The sequence below is a fragment of the Schistocerca piceifrons genome, chromosome X (assembly GCF_021461385.2).
Source record: "Schistocerca piceifrons isolate TAMUIC-IGC-003096 chromosome X, iqSchPice1.1, whole genome shotgun sequence".
NCBI classification, from domain to species: domain Eukaryota; kingdom Metazoa; phylum Arthropoda; class Insecta; order Orthoptera; family Acrididae; genus Schistocerca; species Schistocerca piceifrons.
Window position 1 is genome coordinate 362,354,640 of NC_060149.1, and position 25,202 is coordinate 362,379,841.

The 25,202-nt window shown below is 43.4% G+C and overlaps 2 protein-coding genes across 2 annotated transcripts in view; both read right to left on the minus strand.

The window, feature by feature from the left end:
* Window positions 1-391: 391 nt before the first annotated feature.
* On the minus strand, window positions 392-18,343 carry LOC124722355 (putative uncharacterized protein DDB_G0290521). The gene is made up of 2 exons (XM_047247531.1): window positions 17,822-18,343; window positions 392-772 (listed from the first exon to the last, which is right to left on the minus strand). Exons 1-2 carry the CDS (start codon window positions 18,341-18,343, stop codon window positions 392-394), a joined length of 903 nt encoding a protein of 300 aa, XP_047103487.1.
* A 94-nt stretch (window positions 18,344-18,437) lies between these two features.
* LOC124722356 (nascent polypeptide-associated complex subunit alpha, muscle-specific form-like) overlaps window positions 18,438-25,202 on the minus strand; it is a 351,300-nt gene continuing 344,535 nt past the window's right edge. The window contains exons 2-4 of the mRNA XM_047247532.1: window positions 20,177-20,819; window positions 18,616-20,032; window positions 18,438-18,562 (exon numbers count right to left, since the gene is read on the minus strand). Coding sequence (XP_047103488.1) covers window positions 18,438-18,562; window positions 18,616-20,032; window positions 20,177-20,819 — 2,185 coding nt within the window. The remainder of the gene's footprint in view (window positions 18,563-18,615; window positions 20,033-20,176; window positions 20,820-25,202) is intronic.

Below are 25,202 nucleotides of genomic sequence, written 5' to 3' on the forward strand. Positions count from 1 at the left end.
ACTCGTTCCATGACCATGGAGACTTCTCCTTAATTTGGTCCCACGGAACAATAAATAAATAAATTAATAACCTATCCGATATACCCGGGCCATTTGATAGTACGAAGACGTATCCTGCAGTTGCTTAAGCCAGTATGCGCCTCGTCGTCCGTCCGACCGTCCCTGTCACCCGCACCGTATATATTATTGATCGGCTGAGATAAGACGTCCGTCCGACGATACGCCGGCTGCGGGCATCTGGCTGTCGCTCGAGTCTGATATCATTGTTTTCATCTCCATCTCGGACGCCCAATCACCAAGCTAGAAGTGTGGTACATGAGACAACACATGGCATTCATCCGATGTCGTAGCCGCAAAATCGCCAGGGGGCTCGTGGGTGAGCATCGTCAACTTATCTTTGTCCTTGGTTGGACGTTACCAGCAACGAACCAGGAACTGTTGGTGTGAGGTCCACAGCCCTGGCCGCAGATGCATTTTCCTCGTCCTCCTGCAACGTGTCACCATCTCGCGAATCATTTCCTGCAGACGGCCTTCTCTTCTTTCGCCGATTGGGCGACTTCTGCTTGCGGGAACGCGTGTCCGCGTCCTGTGGATCACGACAGACAGTAGGCAACTCCCGCATCTCTGTGTCCGATCTCGAATCGATTTGCTGATGCTCTCCTTCCTCAAACGGCTGGGGTGCAGACGTGGTCGCTGCTGTCGAGCACGGCGACGGTACCGATGGAGGCTTCGTCCTCGTGGGCGCGGAAACCGGGCCCGCGGGGGTCGGCAACTGGAACAGAACAACCTCCGCGTCCGGAATGATACTCGCTGCCTCAACGTGTGTAATAGGCAGCGTTGTCGGTTGCGATGGAGGCGACATGTCTGCACGTGGCATCTGAACGAGGCGTCGCTGCAGTCATTCAGAGCGTACATGGCCTTCCTGCCCGCACCCTGAACCAGTCCGCGGCTGACCGTCATAAATGACGAACGCTCGACAGCCACCAACGGCCACGTAAGATGGGATGTGTTTACGCAGTTCGATTCGCACCTTGACGCACTCCATTCAGTACAGAATACGTCTCGAACGTATGCCAATTTTCTTCCACATGACTTAATACTTCCCCGTAAGGCCGCAGCGCGTTCACGACAAGCGTGACCGGAACTTCAAACGGCAGCTCGAAGATTCGTATGTTCCGAACTCCGAGTCCTGCATGGTCGACAGTCACTACACCCACGTTGCTGTCCGAGTGGTGGAAACGATATCCAACGGTGGAACGGCGAAGAAGTTGTTCGCACGCTGCTTCATCGACGAGTTTCAGGTAAACTGTGCTGGAGACGATCGAAAGATGTATACTGATAATTTCCTGTGGATCGACGTGTATTACTTCACGCAGGAAACGCTCTACTTCGTATGCCGTAGGTCGTGCGTACCGGGCATCGCACGTTACTTTAATTGTGGTCTTTCTATAATTTCCATAAGAAAGCGCCATCGTCGTTCGAGGTGATCTGTTTACACTGCAATACCACTACCCGCGCGAGTGCCAGCCGCGGTGGCCGAGCGGTTCTAGGCGCATCAGTCCGGAACCGCGCGATCGCTACGGTCGCAGGTTGGAATCCAGCCTCGGGCATGGATGTGTGTGATGTCCTTAGGTTAGTTAGGTTTAAGTAGTTCTAAGTTCTGGGGGACTGATGACCTCAGATGTTAAGTCCCATAGTGCTCAGAGCTATTTGAACCATTTTTGAGCCCGTGCGAGTAAACAACGGCCCGCTTGCGGAGCGCCGCACAGAGCCCCTCGCACGTCCGCTTCACAACACGGCTGAGAGCCGACTGCGCTTTCGTCTACCCTGGTGGTTCACTCCCAGTCTGTTAAACTGCTTAAACCAACGGCTAATGCTTTTGCGAGTTCGTGGTTGAATACCGAATTTGGTACGAAATGCCGGCTGCACTGCAACTTGCGACTCACTTTTCGCGAACTCAGGAACGCAGAAAACCTTGTGCTCCACAGTCGCCATATCACCCACAACTGACAGTGAAACGGAGTGACGGCCCTAAAGCTTTAGACGGCCCTATTGACGCGAGAACTTTACCGGCAGCTTCTGAAACCATCACCGCCTGCGCACCTCCGCCAGCCAAAAACTTTGAAACTTCCTCTTTTCATTGGTATAAAGCTTGTTCATTTTGGATTTGTACTTCAATACATACGAATTTTTGAAAGTGGGTTCATCACTTAGAATAAACCTGTACATGAAGTTCAGAACACAAATATCATTGTTTCAAAGCAAGTCTATGCAACTCTCGAATATCCTCGATCCGAGCATCTTTAATACCCTGAAGTCAGATTCATTTTTTGATAGCCTGCGGGGCTCTGTGGTGGAGTACTCCCTTGCTACGTTATCAGGCCACGTTGTATTACAAGCCGTCAAGCCGTTCTAAATATTTAATCAAATGCGCATATTCTAGTAGCATCTCCGTGAAACGTAAAATAAATATTATTATTTTTTCCAATTCGAACATCTACATCTACAAGGCCACTCTGCAAATCACACTTAAGTGCCTGGGAGAGGGTTCAAATCACACTCAAGTACATGGGAAAGCGTTCATCGAGCTACCTTCACAATAATTCTCTATTACGCCACTCTTGAACAGCGCGCCGTAAAAACTAACACCTATATCTTTTCGTGCAAGATTAGAATTTCCTTATTTTATTATGATGATCGTTACTCTCTATGTAAGTCGGAATGAACAAAATATTTTCACATTCGGAGGAGGAACATGGTAACTGAAATTTCGTGAGAAGCTCACGCCGCAACGAGAAACGCCTTTGTTTTAATAATGTCCACCCTAAATCCAGTATCACGTCCGTGACACTCCCTCCCCTACTTGTCGATAATACGAAACGTGCTGCCCCACTTTGAAATTTCTCGATGTACTACATTAATCCTATATGGTAAGGATCTGACACTGCGCAGCAGAACTCCATAAAGAGGATGGGTAAATGGAGAGTAGGTAGTCTCTTTAGAAGATCTGTTGCATCTTCTTAGTGTTCTGCCAATATAATGCAGTCTTTGGTTCGCCTTCCCCACTACATTTTCTATGTGTTATTTCCCATTTAAATTGTTCAAAAATGGTTCGAATGGCACTGAGCACTATGGGGCTTAACATCTGAGGTCATCAGTCCCCTAGACTTAGAACTACTTAAACCTAACTAACCTAAGGACATCACACTCATCCATGCTCGAGGCAGGATTCGAACCTGCAACCGTAGCAGCAGCGCGGATCCGGACTGAAGCTCCTAGAATCACTCTCGGCCACAACGGCCGGTATTTAAATTGTTAGTAATTGTAATTCCTAGGCATTGAATTGAATTTACGGCCTTTAGATTTGGTTTACTTTATTGCGGAACCGAAGTTTAATGCATTCCTTTGAGCACTCATGTTATGACCTCACAATTTTCATTATTTAAGGTCAATTGCCATTTTTCGCATCATACAGATATCTCTTCTAAATTGTTTTCTAATTTGCTTTACTGGATGATAAACGACAACATCATCTGCAGATAACCTAAGCCGGCTGCTCAGATTGTCGCCTATATCGTTTACATATATAAGGGACAGCAGAGGACCTATAACACTACCTTGGGGAATATCAGATATCACTTCTGTTTTACTCGATGACTTTTCGTCAGTTACTTCGAACTGTGACCTCTCTGACAGAAAATCACGAATCCAGTTGCATAACTGAGACGATATTCCATAACCACGCAATTCGATTACAAGCTGTTTTATTAACAATCTTTTATAAAAGTTCAGTAATTAAGAAGATATATTTGCAATGAAAACTGGATTTTTGTTTACAGTATATTTTAAATGAAACTGACAATTAGATATGTGTTAATTAGCATACATTTTCTGAATTTTGTATTTAAATGACGTAGGTATTCGAAATGAACGAAAAAAATAATAATCAAAATGAGATTCGAAACAGCGATCCAGCGATTACCAATCTCAATCTCTACCGATTTTCTCTCCATATTTGTGTATTTTTTCCCTCACGCATATGCTCGTAGAACATTCAACATTAAAAAAAAGTGCATCGGCTAGAAGTCGAAACCAGGCCAACTACATGGCACGTAGGGATTCTATCACATTGCCAGATGGCCTGTTAAAGGCCGTAAATGGTTCTGGGAATTAAAGATGCTTGAAAAGCTTCAAAATCGATTTTCTAGAGAATTTTTTAGAGTTGCATCGAAATACTTCGGCGGACTGATATTTTGGTTCTGAACTTCATGTACCATAAATATAAGAAAATTACAAAAACCCAACTACCGTGTGATTTTTATTAGTGAAAGTACACCATGTGATCAAAAGTATCCTGACACCTGGCTGAAAATGACTTACAAGTTCGTGGCGCCCTCCATTAGTAATGCTGGAATTCAATAGGGTGTCGGCCCACCCTTAGCCTTCATCACAGCTTCCACTCTCGCAGGCATACGTTCAATCAGGTGCTGGAAGGTTTGTTGGGGAATGGCAGCCCATTCTTGCAAGGAGTGCTGCACTGAGGAGAGGTATCGATGTCGATCGGTGAGGCCTGGCACGAAGTTGGCTTCCAAAACATCTCAAAGGTGTTCTATAGGATTCAGGCCAGGACTCTGTGCAAGCCAGACCGCTACAGGGACGTTATTGTCTTGTAATCACTCCGCCACAGGCCGTGTATTATGAACAGAAAGTATTGAAAGATCCTATCGCCATCCCCGAATTTCTCTTCAATAATGGGAAGCAAGAACTTAAGAAGGTGCTTAAAACATCAATGTAGCCTGTGCTGTGATAGTGCCACGCTAAACAACAAGGGGTGCAAGCCCCCTCCATGAAAAGAAAGACCACACCATAATACCACCACCTCAGAATTTTGCTGTTGGCACTACACACGCTGTCAGATGACGTTCACCGGGCATTCGCCATGCCCACACCCTGCCATCGGACCGCCACATTGTGTACCGTGATTCGTCACTCCACACAATGTTTTTACAGTGTTCAATCGTCCAATGATTACGCTCCTTACACCAAGCGAGGCGTCGTTTGGCATTTACCGGCGTAATGTGTGGCTTATGAGTGGCCGCTCTACCATGAAATCCAAGTTTGTGATGGCTGGGTGTTGTGTGCTGTCCTTAGGTTAGTTAGGTTTAAGCAGTTCTAAGTTCTAGGGGACTGATGACCATAGATGTTAAGTCCCATAGTGCTCAGAGCCATTTGAACCATTTGAACCAATCCAAGTTTTCTGTGTGATGCTCTGGATAGATGTCTGCCTATTACACCTTACGACCCTCTTCAACTGTTGGCGGTCTCTGTCAGTCAACAGACGAGGTCGGCCTGTACGCTTTTGTGCTGTACGTTTCCCTTCACGTTTCGACTTCACCATCACATCGGAAAAAGTGGACCTAGGAATGTTTCGGAGTGTGGAAATCTCGCGTACATACGTATGACACTAGTGACACCCAATCACCTGACTACGTTCGAAGTCCCCGAGTCTAATGACTACTGAGATCGCTGATATGTAGTACCTGGCAGTAGGTGGCAGCACAATGCTAATATGAAACACGTATGTTTTTGAGAGTGTCCGGATTCTTTTGATAAAATAGTGTAACTGTCATGCGTGCATATAGACTCTAGTGTAGTAGCCGTGCATTTTGTGTACAGTATATTCCAGGATATCAGGGAAATCGCGTTGATTAAAGTCAGCGTATGGTTCACGTCATCAGTGGCTATGGTCCAGAGGTACAACCATTCTTGTAAAATTGAGAGTCGGGGCTCAGAAATTTGTGACTATGTAAATGTCGAGACGTTCGAGAAGATATTATAAGTTCGTCGACTGATGGTAGCCGTAAGGGACAGTGTCCTTTCAGAACATTGTAAGGAAAGCAGAGATATGGTCATTAGTGGAAGCAACTGTACGTCGAGGTGCAAAATATAACGCTGATATTTGAGTTCTGAACTCCACGAACCATAAATATAAAAAATTACAAAAAATCCCATTGCCTTGTGGTATCCCTATTAGTAACGCTAACTGTGATGTGTGCTTGTAGAGTGTAACTTAGTATCTGTGTATTTTGCGTATTTGCAGTTTAAATGATGCGTATTAACAATCCTTTATAAAATTTCGGTAATAGAGAATTTATATTTGCAACGAAAACGGAATTTTTGTGTGTAATATTGAATCAGGTAGAAGAAGACATGCATTTTTCATGAAAATGTCAATTAGATATGTGTTAATTAGCATATATTTGCTGAATTTTATATTTAAATGGTGTACGTGTTCGAATTGAATGAAAAAAACTTCTTGAACTTCTTGCCCTTTTGGCAAGTGACTGACGAAGAAAGAACGACATAGTTAGTTGTCCCACCGACAACAATCTGTGGGTACTTTGGTAAATTTGAAGTAGGTGTGTAACAAGTTCACAATTATGGGTCAAAAGTATGCTTTAAATACACTCCTGGAAATTGAAATAAGAACACCGTGAATTCATTGTCCCAGGAAGGGGAAACTTTATTGACGCATTCCTGGGGTCAGACACATCACATGATCACACTGACAGAACCACAGGCACAAAGACACAGGCAACAGAGCATGCACAATGTCGGCACTAGTACAGTGTATATCCACCTTTCGCAGGAATGCAGGCTGCTATTCTCCCATGGAGACGATCGTAGAGATGCTGGATGTAGTCCTGTGGAACGGATTGCCATGCCATTTCCACCTGGCGCCTCAGTTGGACCAGCGTTCGTGCTGGACGTGCAGACCGCGTGAGACGACGCTTCATCCAGTCCCAAACATGCTCAATGGGGGACAGATCCGGAGATCTTGCTGGCCAGGGTAGTTGACTTACACCTTCTAGAGCACGTTGGGTGGCACGGGATACATGCGGACGTGCATTGTCCTGTTGGAACAGCAAGTTCCCTTGCCGGTCTAGGAATGGTAGAACGATGGGTTTGATGACGGTTTGGATGTACCGTGCACTATTCAGTGTCCCCTCGACGATCACCAGTGGTGTACGGCCAGTGTAGGAGATCGCTCCCCACACCATGATGCCGGGTGTTGGCCCCGTGTGCCTCGGTCGTATGCAGTCCAGATTGTGGCGCTCACCCGCACGGCGCCAAACACGCATACGACCATCATTGGCACCAAGGCAGAAGCGACTCTCATCGCTGAAGACGACACGTCTCCATTCGTCCCTCCATTCACGCCTGTCGCGACACCACTGGAGGCGGGCTGCACGATGTTGGGGCGTGAGCGGAAGACGGCCTAACGGTGTGCGGGACCGTAGCCCAGCTTCATGGAGACGGTTGCGAATGGTCCTCGCCGATACCGCAGGAGCAACAGTGTCCCTAATTTGCTGGGAAGTGGCGGTGCGGTCCCCTACGGCACTGCGTAGGATCCTACGGTCTTGGCGTGCATCCGTGCGTCGCTGCGGTCCGGTCCCAGGTCGACGGGCACGTGCACCTTCCGCCGACCACTGGCGACAACATCGATGTACTGTGGAGACCTCACGCCCCACGTGTTGAGCAATTCGGCGGTACGTCCACCCGGCCTCCCGCATGCCCACTATACGCCCTCCCTCAAAGTCCGTCAACTGCACATACGGTTCACGTCCACGCTGTCGCGGCATGCTACCAGTGTTAAAGACTGCGATGGAGCTCCGTATGCCACGGCAAACTGGCTGACACTGACGGCGGCGGTGCACGAATGCTGCGCAGCTAGCGCCATTCGACGGCCAACACCGCGGTTCCTGGTGTGTCCGCTGTGCCGTGCGTGTGATCATTGCTTGTACAGCCCTCTCGCAGTGTCCGGAGCAAGTATGGTGGGTCTGACACACCGGTGTCAATGTGTTCTTTTTTCCATTTCCAGGAGTGTAGTTAAATGGCATTTACTCGACTTAATTAGGAACATTAAACTATATTTTTATTTGTATTTAAATGTGGTCCAATGGTATTTGCGTGTCTGTCCATTGTTGCAACAAGTATTGTGAATAATTTATAGCTATAATTACAATAGCGGCAGTTCACATGAAGTAAGGAATACTCGAGAGTGGCACAACACAAAATAGCTAAGGTGTACAGAACAAACTACGGAGTGGATCAGACATAGCTTAGGATGCGCGACAAGAGATTGTCAAGGCCGGAACTTGTCCAAAACAGAAATAAATTTGAAGCCGGAACTTGTCCGTAACAGAAATAAATTTGAAGTATACATATGAAGTTTAGTTATCTTTCTTTAGTTGGTGGCGCGATTACACAGATTACACCATATTTTATCGTATAAATTACTTTATTTAACTTCTCTTTGCTGGAAAGTTATGACAGTAATCTGTAGAGCACTCGATTTGTGATATGGAGTCATTTTATGTATTAGACAATCTGAAACAAAGATTCAATACGGAGGGCCTTGATGAAACAGCAATCTAAACAAATAAAAATTAAATGCGCATCAGTTGAGAACATCTGGATGGATTTGCGTAATTTTGTTTTAAAAAAGAATGTTAGTGATACTCCAAAAATATTTTCCCTGCACGAAAAAATTTGAAAGTTTCCCAGAAAACTGGAAAAGTTGGTAAAACCTGTACGAAATACAGACCATAACTCACCATTCGAATGATGGAGATGCGTAATTCTCTTTAGTTTTGTTCGTTATGATTCTGGTTGGATGGTTGGTTGACTTGGGCGAGAGGACCAAACAGCGAGCTCATCGGTCCCATCGGGTTAGGGAAGATGGGGACGGAAGTCGGCCCTGCCCTTTTAGAGGAACCATTCCGGCACTTGCCTGAAGCGAATTAGAGAAATCTCGAAAAACCTACATCAAGATGGCCGGACTCTTGTTTGAAACGTCGTCCTCATGAATACGAGTCCAGTGTGCTAACCACTGTGCCACCCGGCTCGGTGTATGATTCCGGAAAAGTTTTCAGGAAAGGTACAATTACGAACGAAAGTCCGAAAATTTATCTAAACTGCAATAACCGTAATTTTTGTATTCACTCTTGATGCTAACTGACGGTAGGGACGACATATTTAGTTGATTATTTTTCTCTGTTGTTCGTTATGCTCCCGGGATGGAAATAACTCATTTGAATGTTTTCAGTGTTCACGCCAGACGATAAAACATATAGCATTGCAATGAACGAAGTGATGTCCCAGCAGACCAACGGAAACAAAGCATTTCCTTGTTTCTATTGTTTACTTGAACATAGATCTTGCAATCGGAGTCGAAATGTAAATAAAACACTTGGAGATTCATTGTGATTTCAGGTTCAATGGAAGAAAATAAATCACTTGGTTGGCATGGAATTCTGACGTATTTCAACAGAATCTTAAATTTTGCAACAAAACCTGACAGTTCCAAGCCGATCACATTCCAGGCCCATCACCCTTTTCCAGCATTTCACCGTTGTAATTTCCCGTTGGTGTACTTGTAAATGTATTCTTTCTCGTATTTAATATCCATGGCCACAATAGTTAGCAGATACAGCGATCATTCAAAAATACGTTTTCTTCTCATTTTTACTTTGTTTACATTTTTACAATAGCTTTTCATAAATTCACATAACAATCACAAACAAATTTATTGGACAGCACAACATCTGACGAACCAGCTACTAAATAAATAAATGATGGTAATTTGGGAGAGAAGTGTGAGTATGAAACCCAATTCTTGTGCGTATCCTTTACGATAAAATTATTGTCGACAGTGTTTTAATGTCCGCGCTCCATGAAGCATTGTGAAGAGGTCTGTAATTTAATATACAACATTTCTTCACAGTCGGATGATCACAAACTATACGTCGTCACAATCCTTCTTCCTTTGTCTCACATTCCAGCCCAACAATGCGATGCCACTATACTGCTACCGTGCGACAGAGGCCTCAGTTACGGAGGCGGGCGACAGGTGAGATCTGTATTGAGTGAGGACCATGTTTAAGCATAAACACATGCTGACGATATTGCTCTATTAACTGAAAATTAAAACGAATTAAAGGCCCTTACAACACAATTAATAAATGCTACGAAATGCATGGGTCTTCAGATGAATACAGATAAAATAATGTACTTCACAATAACTCGACATCTGGCAAGTAATAATGCGCTAAATGTTAACGACACAAGGTTTGCAAAAACTAATCTTGACACCTCACTGACGTCTTGAAGACCCTATTAAAGCCAGAATCCAATTTAGATTTGAAAGAAGATAACTTCTCAGCGAAGATCGCATTTGTAAAACCTTTATTTACGATGACCGGTGTCAGTAAACAGAGCTACCATCGTCTGATCTGTGACCAGTGTACATAAAGTGTAAAGCATATCAGATTCACTCTAGACTCGGATTCCGGAGGACGACGGTTCCAACCCTCGTCCGGTCATCCTGATTTAGGTTTTCCGTGGTTTCCCTAAATCGCTTCAGGCAAATGTTGGGATGGTTTCTTCCAAAGGGCACGGCCGACTTCCTTCCCCATCCTTCCCTTCACCGAAAAGACCGATAACGTCGCTGTTTGGTCCCCTCCCCCAATCAACCAACCAACCATACCAGATTAAAAAAAAAAAAAAAACGTACACTGCCATAAATAAAATACGTAGAGTGAATTATTATTATTATTACTATTACACATACCTCGATGAAGGTTACTACAAGAGCGCAATTAGAGCTGCTAATGTACTCCAGATCTTACTTAGTCGGAGAATTGATGTAAGAAGCATTGGCATACCAAATTGACTATCATTATTTACAATATGTTTCGTCAAGCGAATCCGTCATGTGTTACAAGTCACAGAGTACATCACTGATACAGAGTCGCCACTGAACTGCCGCACGGCGACAGTTATTAGGCGACATGTTAGTGCCGCTAGAGATCGTTTGTGTATTCATGTCATTGTCAACTGTAAATACACGTATGTCATTTTAATAAAATTGTGGTAACTGGTGTACAATTATAAAATTTTTGTGACAGGTAAAAGCTAAAATATTTTGTAGAACAGCAAGAGAACACGCAAACATATAGAGGTAAAACAAGAAGTCAGAAAAGACAACACGTAAAAATGTGGTAACTGGTATAAAAGATATATAAGCAGATAACTGCCGAAATACTTTCTACACATATAAGGAGCTTCCGCAACCATGCAGAGGCAAGGCACGAAGTCGAAAGAACAACATGTTGTTAGGACTACAACCTAAGTCGTATTTCAAAATCCTATCTATATACAGCTTCAGATACAAGACAAAATAATCGCACAGTAACATTTATTGACAATAAGGCTGCAGAGCAGAAACCTAATAGACGACGAGATTTCGCAGTACAAAGCGCCATACGTAGCTCATTATGTATGTGTTCGGTATATACTTTTAGTGGTGAACGCATTACAGGAGGTCATCTGCGCAAAAACGCACGGTAGATATTCAATATGATACGTAGCCCGAAGTCTAGTTATGATTGTAGATTCTCAACAACCGTTACATAGGAATGAACAAGGACAAATTATACGATGTAGGTACATAAATGTCACAGTAAAATGATTAGTTCATGCGCAGTCCTGCTTAAACCAGGTGAAAAAAGGTTACTTTCAGCTCTAAGGTGACGATAATGTCAAGTATACCACGCGATCCATAGCTCATTTCTGTTTTATCTAAATCTTTTATTGTCTCAGTGAATGGTCCCTGCCACTGCTGATATAGATTACTATTTTGATTTTGATATTGTAACGTTTTATATTTGTAACGGTTGCTGAGCGTCCACAATCATGCCTAGACCTCGGGGTACCAGGCTTTTTCGCACAGATGACCTCCAGTAATGCGTTCATCACTACAAATATATACCGAAGACATTTCCTCTTCGTCACCTACATAATGAGCTATATATGGTATTCTATGCTGTGCACTCTCGTCTTCTTCTAGGTTTCTGTTGTGCAAGCGTACTGTCAATAAATGTTACTGATCGATTAATTTGTTTTGTATCTGAAGTTGTATATAGACAGCATTTCGAAATACGACTTGAGCTGTAATCTTTACGACATGTTGCTCTTTTGACTTAGTGCTTTACCTCTACATGGTTACCGATGCTATTTACGTGTGTAGAAAATATTTTGGTTGTTATTTGTTTTAAAAAATTATACTTTTATTCCAGTTATGTTTGCGTATGCTCTTGCTGTTCTACAAAATATTTTAGCTTCTACCTGTTACAAAAAAATTTATAACTGTATGCCAGTTACCGCAATCTTATTAAAATTACATACGTAAATTTGCAATGACATGAATAAACAAGCGACCTCTAGGGGTACTAACATGTTATATGCTAACTGTCGCTGCGCGTCAATTCACTGGTGATCCTGCATCAGTGTTGTTCTCTGTGACCTGTAATATGTAACGGGAGCACATGACGAAACATGTCATAAATTTTGGTTTTCGCTTTGACATGCCACCGCATCTTATGTCAACTATCCGGCTACGTAATATATGGAGTACACTTATAGCTCTAATTTGGCTCTTGTATTAATCTTCATCGAGGTATGTATAATAATAGAAATTCACTGCACGTGTTACATTTATGACATTGTAAGCTATTTTTATACTCCGCTTTACACTTTATGTACACTACTCATAGATCAGATGACGGTAACTCTGTTTACTGAAACCGGTCGCCGCAAATAAAGATTTTACAAAAGCGATCTTGGATCGAGAAGTTGCCTTCGTTCAGGTTGAATATTTACAGATGGTCTCTGTCGCTCAGTATGAGCAAGAAAACAATCAAAATTTGTAAAACATGACACATGTTACTAAGGCATTAAATTTTAAAGGTATGTTACTGTCTAGGAACTCTAACTTGCACGTATATATATATATATATATATATTGGATCGAGAAGTTGCCTTCGTTCAGGTTGAATATTTACAGATGGCCTCTGTCGCTCAGTATGAGCAAGAAAACAATCAAAATTTGTAAACATGACACATGTTACTAAGGCATTAAATTTTAAAGGTATGTTACTGTCTAGGAACTCTAACTTGCACATATATATATATATATATAAATATATATATATATATATATATATATATATATATATATATATATATATATATGCTAACTAGACAGTAACATACTGTCTAGGAACTCTAACTTGCACGTATATATATATATATATATATATATATATATATATATATATATATATATATATATATATACGTGCAAGTTAGAGTTCCTAGACAGTAACATACCTTTAAAATTTAATGCCTTAGTAACATGTGTCATGTTTTACAAATTTTGATTGTTTTCTTGCTCATACTGAGCGACAGAGGCCATCTGTAAATATTCAACCTGAACGAAGGCAACTTCTCGATCCAAGATCGCTTTTGTAAAATCTTTATTTGCGGCGACCGGTTTCAGTAAACAGAGTTATATATATATATATATATATATATATATATATATATATATATATATATATATATATATATATATATATATATAAAACAATAATTTAATAACTTTAATCCTCGCATCTGAAACATGGACTTCTGAAAAAAAGGCAATCTAAGGATGAAGAACGTCAAGATTGCCACCAACAGCTACTGATTTTTTATTTTTTATTTGACAAACAGCTTCAGCTCACAAACCATCATTAAGTTCATAAAAGCATTTACATAACATTTGCACATAAAAATCTAGAATGCTTCCGTCTCTAGCGCTTGTGCCGACTGTAAAATGAATAATTGCACAGTATGCACAGTTTATAATTGACGATGTAATGTATATTACTATGCGACAACAGTGACGTACTCATGGATTTTTTTATCTAGCGCCAGTGATTTTATAACGACCAATACGATTTGGAAATACTTTTACGAACCAGATGATAGTCTGTGGACCGTTACTGGTTGTTCAATAAAGAAATCTCATCAGTATCTCTTAGTAGGAATCATGACGTTCTTCAAATATTTACGAGGAGTGGGGCATCATTTTCTGAAAATAAAAGCTAAGAGTATTTGAACACAAAATTTATGTATTTAGGCCAATATGATACAGCAATACTAACGATCAGAGAACACTAAACACTGACGAAGTTTATGATACCATAAAGAAAGTGACTGAAGAGAGTCCTACCGGTAGAGGATGTATTGCATTCCCACATCACAGACACATTGATAATATTCAAGGTGGTTTTGTAAGCTTTAGGCAGTGTAGAGACTGGGAAACTATTGCTGAGAAGTAGGTTGGCAAGGTATTTTTCGTTGTAAATAGGCCCTGAAGCTCTGGTAGAAATGTGCGACCATAATAACAGTAACTATCAAAGTAGAAAACTTTAAAAATACTCGTAAGTAGTGAAAGTAATACAGATCCAGATAGTATTGAATTCTTTATTGTGTTCACTACGCGTTTCGGGCACAGCTCATAATCAAATGATCTAGTAACAAATAATAAAGAGAAGTGCAAATAATGACATCATACAATAAAGCTTTATCAAAGAAATGGGATTATATGAATCTCAAATGAAATTAATTGTAAACACTTTTGAAGAACATAATAAATACCATCTAAGATCATTATATTCATTGACAAGGACGTTGAATAATGTCCGTACAAATGTCAAGCAAAATATGTGCTGTCGTATACAAAAAGTGGAGATAACCAGTTGCTGACTACAGTTACAGTGTCAAGGCACCCCTAACAAAGCCACAACGTAAGATTGTAACACTGGAGGGCAGCACTTCTGATCACGTGTAAAATCCAAATGTTAATATATAGTAATAAAAGCTGAGTCAGCACTAACGTGCAAGAAAATCAATTGTAAAAACAGTATAATAACACAAGACATTACAACACCGTCATACAGAACCACATTCGGTATAATTTGTTCATAATTACAATAGAGGGCATCACATCCTCTCCAAAGTTAGTTAAAATATTAATTTTCTATAAAATAAAATTAATTAAAATAATTATTTTGTTTTTATCAGCACAGCTGTGCAAGAAAGTCAACATTAAAACACAATGCGATAGTGCACGTTTCATAGAACAAACGTACTGTCACATGTCATTCTTGCGTTTTCAGAGTGACTTAATAAAAGCAGTTCGCTAATAAAATTACGTGTGTTCATTAAGAATTCCATGAAACATAGAAAAAAAAGAACAGCCAGATGGGGACTCTTATTGAAAACATGTAGATTTTGGTAATAAAGTTACGGTATTCAGGTGGATCCAGAACTTATAAAAAATGAGCAGATTTCAAGCAGTCGTAGGTGTTCCTTTGTTTTTTTTCAATGATTTACTTGTGGGTAGGAAAACACAATAATAGTCCCCAGCCAGCTATTCTTTCTTTTAGCTTTCTCAGCGTTTTATGGAATTCTTAATGACCATATGTAATTTTATTGGCGAACTACTTTTCTTGAGTCATATTGCAAACGCAAAAATGACATCTAACAGTATACTTGTTTTATGAAACCTGCAATGTTGCATTGTGTTTTACTGTTGACTTTTTTGCACAGCTGTGCTGGCAAAAACGAAATAATTATTTTAATTAATTTTCTTTTATTGAAAAATTATTGGTTTAATTAACTTTGTACTGAATGTGACGCCCTCTACTGAAATTTTGAACAAATCGTACCCAGTGTGGTTCTATATGACGTAAATGGAATGTCTTGTACTATTATACTGTTTTTACAATCGTCTTCTTGCGCATTTGCTGGTTGAGCTTTTATTATTTTATATTAACATTTGGATTTTACACGTCATCAGAAGTGCTACGCTCAAGTGATATGAGCTTACGTTATGGCTCTGTTAGCGGTGCCTTGACACTGTAACAGTAGTCAGCTACTGGTTAGGTCTACTTGTTGCTTACGCCAGCACGTGTTACGTTTGGCATTTGTACGGACATTATTCAACGTCCTTGTCAATGCACATATTGATCTTAGATGGCATGTACTTATGTTCTTTTGAATGGTGTACAACTGATTTCATTTGAGATTTATATAACGTCGTTTCTTTGGTGGAACTGTATTGTGTGATATATTATTTGCACTTCTCTTTATTATTTGTTACCATGCCTGAAACGCGTCATGAACACAATAAAGGACTCTGTAACATCTGGATTTGTATTACTCATGCGACTTACCAGCAGAATTTCTTATTCACTTTCCTAGTTATTGTTCATAGTGGAGCTAAGTGCATTCATTGCTCGTGAATCTTAATAATAACAATAATAGTAATAAATGAGAAGCCGCTCCAGTTTCTAGTAAGAACTGTACTAAATCCATGAATGGTTTAGGTCTTTACATCAAGCCGTTTTCAAGAGGACTATGGGAGACTGTGCTGTAGAGAGGCAACTTCACATCAAAGCATACTTCACGTTGCTTCTTCACATCACAATTTTCAAATCCACTTGAAAACTGCCTGATGTGAAGTCCGAAATCGGTCGTGGTCTTAATAAAGTTCTCTTTAGGAGCGTGAGCTAGTTTTCATTAACTGAACGAACGGATACGGAATCAGCATCCTCCGAACATGGAGAAACTAATAATAATAATAATAATAATAATAATAGTAATGATAATGATAATATCGGACTTCAGCGTTATGATAAAACATACTTTGAAGGAGGTACAGGACCTAAAACTGCATTCTTCGCCCTGTTAGCAGCTGTAGAAGCAGTTGTGCTGAGCATCTGCACAACAGCTCGTTCAGGTTCTCGTAGGACATAGTTAAACATAGTGATAACTTTTTGTTTTGTCAGTTACAATCGTATCAGTGCCCCGTAGAAATGAGCGAGCCAGTTAACAATAACAACAACAACAATAACAATAATAACAATAACGATAAGTAAATATAAATAGATAATCGTTAATTCATATATGCAAATACATCAACAGTCAACGACGTGCGTTTGATAATGGACGGCTGCTGAAGAGCACAACTACGACTTACGCAGATAACACGGCGCAAGTGTGATCCCGGTTACCTTGAAAATTCTACAGTGTATCCATCGCTCTGTTTGCAGCTGCAAAAGGCAGTTCTACTGTACACATGCAAGAAAGTTGCTCAGGATCTTTGAGAACATAATTAACTTAGAGATAACGCGTTGTTTAAACTGTTACCATTATACCACTACCGTGTAAAAATGAGTGAATCGATAAGTAATAATTATACATCACAATTTTGAAATTTTAGATGTTTGAGGACACCGCGACTGCTTTTAGTGTAATAATGGTGACTGACTCCATCTCGATCATTTTTGTGTGTATATTCGGACTACGGGAGTCAGGTATTTTTTTTACTTTTTGAGTAATAATTATATGTACTTATCGTAACATTTGAAGTTTACGTATTTTTAACCTTTATTTTGTTAGGCTTTAACTTAAAAATTTTAATTTATTGCGAAGGTGACTTTTATTATACGAAGGAGTCAGTCACGTCACAATGTACACAAGTTTCATTAGAGCTCAGTTTGCGCAAGCTCTCTACTTTTAACAAAATCCTCGCCCTGCTGACGAACTGTTATTCACAGTCATTAGGTACGAAGCTTTACGATCATATATATTTATATATTGCCACCGCACGTGTTTTTATGTGGCAACAATATCAGCTTTGTAGTATCATCTCCTTTCCCTTTTTTATCAGGTACGGATCTGAAGATAACCTGTAACAAATGTTAAAATCGCTAATACGAATAAACATAGATAGAGAAGCAGAAGGAGTCTGTCTTTGTTCATCACTGATGATAATAATAACAATAATAATAATAATAATGAAGTATAAATGATAATTCGTAATGTGTGTGATGACGGGCAGTAGAGGTAACGTGTGGCGGACTACCTTTAGCTGCTGTGGCGCCGCGTAGATGCGGTCGTGCCCCTCGGCGAGCAGACCGGCGAGTGCGTGGTGGCGGCGGCGCTGGCCGCCCTCGAGCTGCGACGGGCTGGAGGCGGTGCGCTGGTGGCAGGGTGGCGCGCCGCCGCTAACCTTGCGCCTGGCGCCGGTTGCCGGCTGTGCGGCCGCGGCGGGACGCGGAGCGGGCGACGCCGACGGCGAGGGCGACGGCGAGGGCGACGCCGCGGCGGCAGCAGGGGCGGCGCGGGCGGCGGGCCGCGGCCGGTGCACCTGCGGCTCATCTAGAGACTGGACCGTGGGCGCGCGCGACGGCCCGGCGCTCGGCGGACCCGCCAGCTCCTCCAGGAACTTGAGGTCCTCGCTGCAGTGGAATCTGGAGTGGATGCGCGGCTCCGGCTTCTGCATCTCGGCCTCCAGCATCTGGCCGTAGGGCCCGCGCAGCGGCCGCTTGGAGTAGCGGCGCGGTGGCTGCGGGCTGCGCGAGCGCGCGCCGTCAGAGTCGGACATGTCGGCGAGGAAGGTGGCCGGTGACGCTGTGTGTCGACGTCCGCCGCTGCCGCTGCCGCCCTGGTCGCTGTCGCCCTCCGACAGGCTGTCCGCCCTATATAGGGGGTGGGCCTTGCACCCCCGGGGCTCCTCCCTCTCCTCGGAGCTCTGGCAGGTGAGCTGCGGACGCGTCGGCGCCGGCGCCGGCGCCGCCGGCCTCCACTCTTCGTCGTCTTCGTGCTGGAGCGTGCGCTGGCGCCGCTGCTGCTGCTGCTGCTGCTGCCGCTGCGCGCTCCCTTCCACCGCGTCCGAGCTGACGTCAGCGCTGGACCGCTGTGCGGACGCCGCCTCTTCCCTCTCGCGCGGGGGCGTGGGCGGCGGCGTGTAGCAGACCTGTCTTCGGCCGAGCGTAATCTCGCCCTCCGACCGGCCCCTTTTGTGACTAGAAGGTTGCAAACTGATTCTTACTGCCGATGTCGGACTGTCGGTCCCCACGTCTCGATATTCGGCCTTTTCTTTCGGCCACTGCGCCACGAAAACTGGACCCGGTCCCGTATCGGACTCGGCGGCGTCGCCCTCAGTTTCTCTAGTGCTCGGTCGCTCGGCCGTTTCGCTGTCGTCTAATAGCATTCTCGTTTCCATCTTTTCGGCAACCTCTCGGTCGGGATCCTTGAAGTATTCCAAGATTTCACCGGAATCGTCCTCGTAGCATTTCTGAAAAGCGTACTCGCAGTTCTCGTAATCCTCGAGTTCCCCGTCGTTTTGGTCGTGCGCTTTGGCATACTCGACGGTCTTGGACACTACGTGCGCCGTATACTCGCGTACGTCGCCAGACGCGTCGGGTATTTCTCGGTGTTCGTCGGTAACGGGCGGCTCGGTTCCGATCGATTGGTGGCAGGCCGCGTCCGCGTCAGCTGTGGGAGCGGACGTGTCGGGCGCGGGCGGCGTATCTGGGTGCTGCTTATCTCCTAACTCGCTAACGTTGGCCGCCACGCCGCTGTCGGTCAGTGACGTTTCGCTCTCCTCGGCGACTTCGGGCAGCTCTCGGACGGCGCAGGAGCTCAGTGGAGTGCAGAGTAGGCTCTTGAGCCCGTTGCCGTCGATGGACGTGAAGGGAATGTCGTCGTCGGATCGGGAGCCCCTCCTCGGTAGTGGGTATGTCAGAGACCGCGCTCCGGACGGCTTGTGCGAGGCCTCGGACGAGGCGGTACCGTCCGGCGACTTGCCGCAAGATATCGTCGAGGTGGGGGCGACGAGGCCTTCGTCGGAGCCGACGGCCGAGTCTACGGAGGGAGTGGAGCCTCCCGCGACTTGCTCTTCGGTAGAGGGCACGGCTAGGTCGGCAGCTGGCGCTCGCTTGCGCGGCAGCGTCAGGGAACCACCTGCCGCCGTCGGAGGTGGTACAGCCGCTGGCGGCGGTGCCGCAGCTGGTGACGCGTACGGGCTGGCGCGCGCCGCGCACCGGATGTACTTTCCGTCCGACGGCGAGAAGTCCACCTGCGAGAAGGACGCGCTCCTGATGGGGATGCTTCTCTGGATGTAGGACCCGACGATGGTGCGGGGTTCGGGTTTCGGCAAGCGCAAGTTTACACAGTTGAAGATATCGTCCTCGGGCGAGGACGCTGCCGGCTTCTCCTCCGCGGTAACAGGGACGGGCAGTTGCGTGAGTGTCGAGGGGGCGGCGGTGGCCGCCTTGGCGTGCTTGGTACGCTGTGGTGGCAAGGGCGGCGGCGGGGGCGGGGGTGGCGGCGGCGGCGGCGGCGGCGGGGGCGGAGGCGGAGGCGGCCTGCGCTCGCCACCCTTGAGCTTCTCGGTGAGCTCCCGCAGGCGCTCCGTCTTGTCGCTAGTGCGCGCCGGCTTCTTGCGGTGCGGCGGAGGGGCGGGGGGCGGGGCCGCGCTCGGGCTCTGCGCGTGCGCAGTGCCGGCGGCGGTGGTGGTCGAGGCGGGGGTGGAGGGGGCGGGGCTCCTCCGGCCAGAGCGCTCCAGCCGGAAGCGCTGCAGCCGGTCCAGCGCGTTGCGGCGCGCGGCGCCGGGCCGCGGCTGCTCGTCGTCGGCCACGTCGAGGGCGGCGTGGGCAGAGGTGCAGGTGGCCGGCGGCCGCAGGGACGCGGGGAGCTGCGGCTTGGTCCGCACGGCGACGCGCCGCGCGCTGGGGGCGGCGGGGGCGGGGGCGGTGGCGACAGCGACGGCGCCCGCCTCACCGAGGCGCGACCATTCGAACGTCGACCGGTAGACGCGAGGCTGCAGATCCGACACTGGCTGAGCGCGCGCCGCTTCGCTACTATTTATGCGGCTAAAGATACCGGCGCGCCTATTAATAGCGGCCGTGTCGGTGGCTGTGGGGATCCGGGAGTGCAACAGCTGCGCCACTCCGCAGCAGCAGTCCGCCTCGTTGTTTGGCGCGCCTCCGCGGGGCGGCGCGTCGTTCGCCGCGTGGCTGCCTCCCACCGGCGACACGGACACACGCGCGCACGCCAGAGAGTACGTGCCCCCGCACCTGCAACACACGTGGTCGACTCACACTCGACAAAACACTTCAGTTTACATCTTTCATTAATTACGGTTCACTTAAATGTAATCGGCATTTTATACTAAGCGAAGAGAATGTCGCCGAAATCACCTGCCGGGGCTCTAGTCGTCTCTATAATGATTTGTAACTGACGAGGGAACTTAGAAATAATACAGCAACCTTGGTTACACACATCGTACTCGTGGGAGAAGTCATGTCTCTACACCGAACAACTAAGACCTAAATAGTATGTGATTGATAGATCGATGATTAGCACTTTTAGGCTTTTAATTCCCTGCTTAATCTTCGAAAGGACTGACAGAACATCAGTAGGCTACCCACTTTCGTTTTCGGTACTTTCTTTCCAAGTCACGATCGCTGACTGTTATAAAATATTTATAATTCCGGTCTCAGCATGTTACTGCCACCGACAGACGTGGAATATTCGTAAAAAGATGCTTGCGCCGAAGTAAAAGGAAACTTTTAAATGAACGTTCATGCACACAGAACTATATTCTGTAGCTTTACACGAAACATGTTTATGCGAATATTGCACTTCAGTCGATGGCAATAAGGTACCGATAACGATAATGTTCGTAGAAAATACGAAGGTTAGGGTTTAACATCCAGTCGACGACGAATTCATTAGATACAGAGACGATAATGTGAATATTTTATGATGATCAGCGTCCCTGATGTATAAGAGAACAATTTGCTTAACGAAAAAGTCTTGTTTTTGAATTTTTACACGCTCATTCAGAAGCATGTTGTAAGTTTCTCATTTCTGTTACTGATTCAAAATAATTACAGCAACAAAATATGTCTCCCACACCCACTAACTTTTCAGATTTCCCACTTCCCTGCGTTAAAAACAGCTACTGCTGAAATCATTCCTGGAAGAATAACATTTTTAGTAAGAAATACGTAATTGATGTGGCACAGTTACACGGCTAATGAGGTAGGGTACAATGGGTAGTGAGTTTCTAGAAAGATAAATTCATATTTTCAAATTTCAGTCATTAAACTACGATGTGCAGACTGTCACAACGTAATCACAACAGTAACTGTCGATAACTTAACAAAATAAATGCCTTTCCAACTCCACAGAGAGAACAGAAGTCTTACAGTGCAGAAAAAAAGTACAAAAACCTTACGAAATTCCCATTACCGTGACTCTTGAATATGATGTTAAAACAGACGACTTAATCAATTCGTATTAACATCTTAATTTATAACAATAATCAATTCGTATTAACATCTTAATTTATAACAATGCGAGTTTCGAAATAATAGACAGCAGAAACCAGTCGTCGTTTCCTTTCTAGCTTTATTGAAGCAGATCCAGATTTCGGCTAGTAACTAGCCATTATCAGTGCTAAAAATGCAACAAGTACATAGTCAGAGCATAGCATAAAATATTGCAATTCATGACTAAAGCTATACTGCTTGTACATTAAATTTCATACCAGTACTTCAGAGCTTTTTTACCTGCTCTAGAACGTCTAAATCTGTTGTTCGTCCTTCCATCACTGTTCGTTCAAAACTATTGTGTAATGAATATAGACCTTGCAGAGAATACGTCGGTTGGCTGTATGGTACTCTCTACATGAAATTTGTAACACGTAAGTTTCATATTAAAGCAACTATGGTCCCTAATAAAATTTAATATTGGCATAGAAATAAAATAAAATAAAATGCAAGTAAAATTATTGACGTTGCGGTACTGACTTACTGCTACATTTAACAATTAACATTAGCAGATGTAGAAATTCCAGATTCATTCCTTGTGAACTAGTTGTTTGTTAGTCTTTGAAAAGCTTATGTAACATCAGTTTCATAAAAAAAAATTACGTAAAATATTTACAAATCACTAGGAGATACAAGAAGTATGCTGTGAATATTGGAGTTGATTTGATTTCAATATTTTTTCTCTTGTACTCTTTCTTTTATTTTTTTAATCGTCGTGACGAGGTATTACTGAATAATTTATAGATGGCGAAAAATACCGTAAGTAAATGTGCAGCCATTCTCGATCTCTCCGTGACATCTTTTCTTTCGAACGCAATGTGTTCTCCAAATCTAATTTCCAGCCTCCTTCCCGTTCGGCCAACGTAACAGGCCCCACAGTCTGGGTAATCATTTTATAAACTAAGGAAGCATGAAATAAACTCTTTGTGTCTACAATATGTTGCAAAATACATCCTAGATTATTTGTGATTCCGAAAGACACTCTCACATTATACTTTCTAAAGACAGTTGCAATCCTTGTACTCGTTTTTTCATAGTGAGGTAAACTAACCAATTTAGTATTTTCTTTTGGAACCATATTATTGTAAGTAGCCATCTTATTTTTGTATTTATTAGCTATGTTCTTTTATATGTTAACTACAAAGTCATGTGGTTAGTTATTGCTGTTCTATATCATTTCAAAAGTCATATCACAGCCGTTGGGTGCATTCCAGTTTTCTAATGGAAGGTAATTTGAACAACGAGAGTAGAGAATTACTTGGCTTCAACATCCACAGAAGTGAACTGCACAATAAAACAATTTTTCCATGCCCTCTGTCACAACTGCTCACCTTTAAAACGCGAAATAACACTGACATCATTCTGCAATCGCGACTAAGATCAATAATTATTGTTATTTAAATTTATCCAGATTTTATGGAACTGTATTAAGCGTATGGAGGTCTGCGACTGGTATATAAAAGTACAAAATTTTGTGGACTGTAGCTCATAAAAACTTTCTGGATTTCTTGACAAAACCAACGGAACTTCGTCGTCTAACTCCACTGCCATTAACAAAACAATAAAAACATCGCACTCATTTCAAATTTATTCACATAAGTAATCAATAATAAGTAGATAGGCACCTGATGAATGCTGCACACTGTCGAAATGCGTAGTGGCAAAATAAGCGTTGTTATTAAAACGAGACTGAAGCAGGGAACTGTGCTGTTTAAAAAAAAAGAGAAAAAAAGAAAAGAAAGTCATAGCCATGGTTCTGTTCCAAATAAATTTACATTCCTCCTACGCCCCTTCGCTGTTCAGCGTAAAAAAAGTCACTGTGCAAATGAGAGACGATTAATTCATGATGGCAGGAACAACATTGTGATCTGTTTTCATTCTTGCAGATACTAAGAATTATTTGATAACAAGAAGCTTATCACATTGTCCCATTTAATACACAGGAACTTCTCAGATATAGGATTAGAGATAATGACGAGCCGACGAACTTCTTGAGGTAAATATTCAATCCCAGATAACGCCACAGACTTGAAACATCTATAATTACTGATATATATTGGTCTGCATTCATTAACTACAGAAAGATTTTGGACAGCTGGGATGTTTCATCCTTCGTATCAAAACGCCGTGTTTTAAAGCACATAAATTTGCTAGTAAACCTTTAATTTTTATCCAGAGTACAACAAGCTAGTTTTACTGAATGCAATTTTATTTCTGCGTTTGCGCAACATAAATCGAATACATGCTTATCTCTTGTTACAAGTGCAGACATAAAAAAGTGGAATAGTTGTGAGATGTTACAACAAACCTTCGTCAAAATAAAATTGTCATAGGTCCAGGTGAAAAGAGAGACTTCCTGAGAGGTGTACGCATTTAATTTAACAATGATGAGTTTCCCAGTCTACAAGCCTTGTTAGACACGGTGGCATGTTCCGAGCGCACTATCATCTCATTAGTGTTGCATCCGTCAGCGAAAGGAAGACCCCTATGCAGTGTGACGGTATTGCAGTCTCAGCTTCAGTCAGCCGAGGGAAGGTAGGTTTATACTAAAGTCATTTACAAGACTGCAGCCGAAATTAGTGCTGAAAAATATACTCATCTTCACCAGTAATTTAAATTAAATTTTTTCAATTCCTTCACGAACACCATTCATTTTTCAGTTCCTCAGTTTCCTTAAATCAAGTAATATACACCATTAAATTGTTGCTGAACCTGCGAAAATTCAAAGTCATCGCAACAGAATCCACAGCCAAGAATTTCAGCTGAGAATAATTTACCAGTTTTGATGATTCAATATAATTTGCATTACGACTAAGAAGGTAAGGTAAGGTGAAGTATGTACATATTTGAATTAAGCTTACAAAATGAGACAGCCACTGCTCATCAGTATGAAAACCGTCGTTGACACCCGAATGAAGAACAAGAAATCTGCCTCCTAAAAGAAGTTCTGGAGCACTTATAATCGGCGACTACAGGCATATAAAATAAAAGACGCTGTTTCCAGAGATTAGTAGAACAAGTCCGGCGCTTTTCGACTAAATAAGTTCTTCGCTATAGGCAGCTGATACAAGAAATTATCGTTATTTCTGGAATTCCCTACATCACTTCAGGTAAGTGCTGCGA

Coding starts and splice junctions, on each gene's coding strand:
- LOC124722355 (XM_047247531.1), bottom strand. CDS start 18,343: ATGTCCGACTCTGACGGCGCGCGCTCGCGCAGCCCGCAGCCACCGCGC. Junction 773..17,821: donor CGGCGCCACAGCAGCTAAAG/GTAGTCCGCCAC, acceptor GTTCTGTTCCAG/TTGCCGACCCCCGCGGGCCC.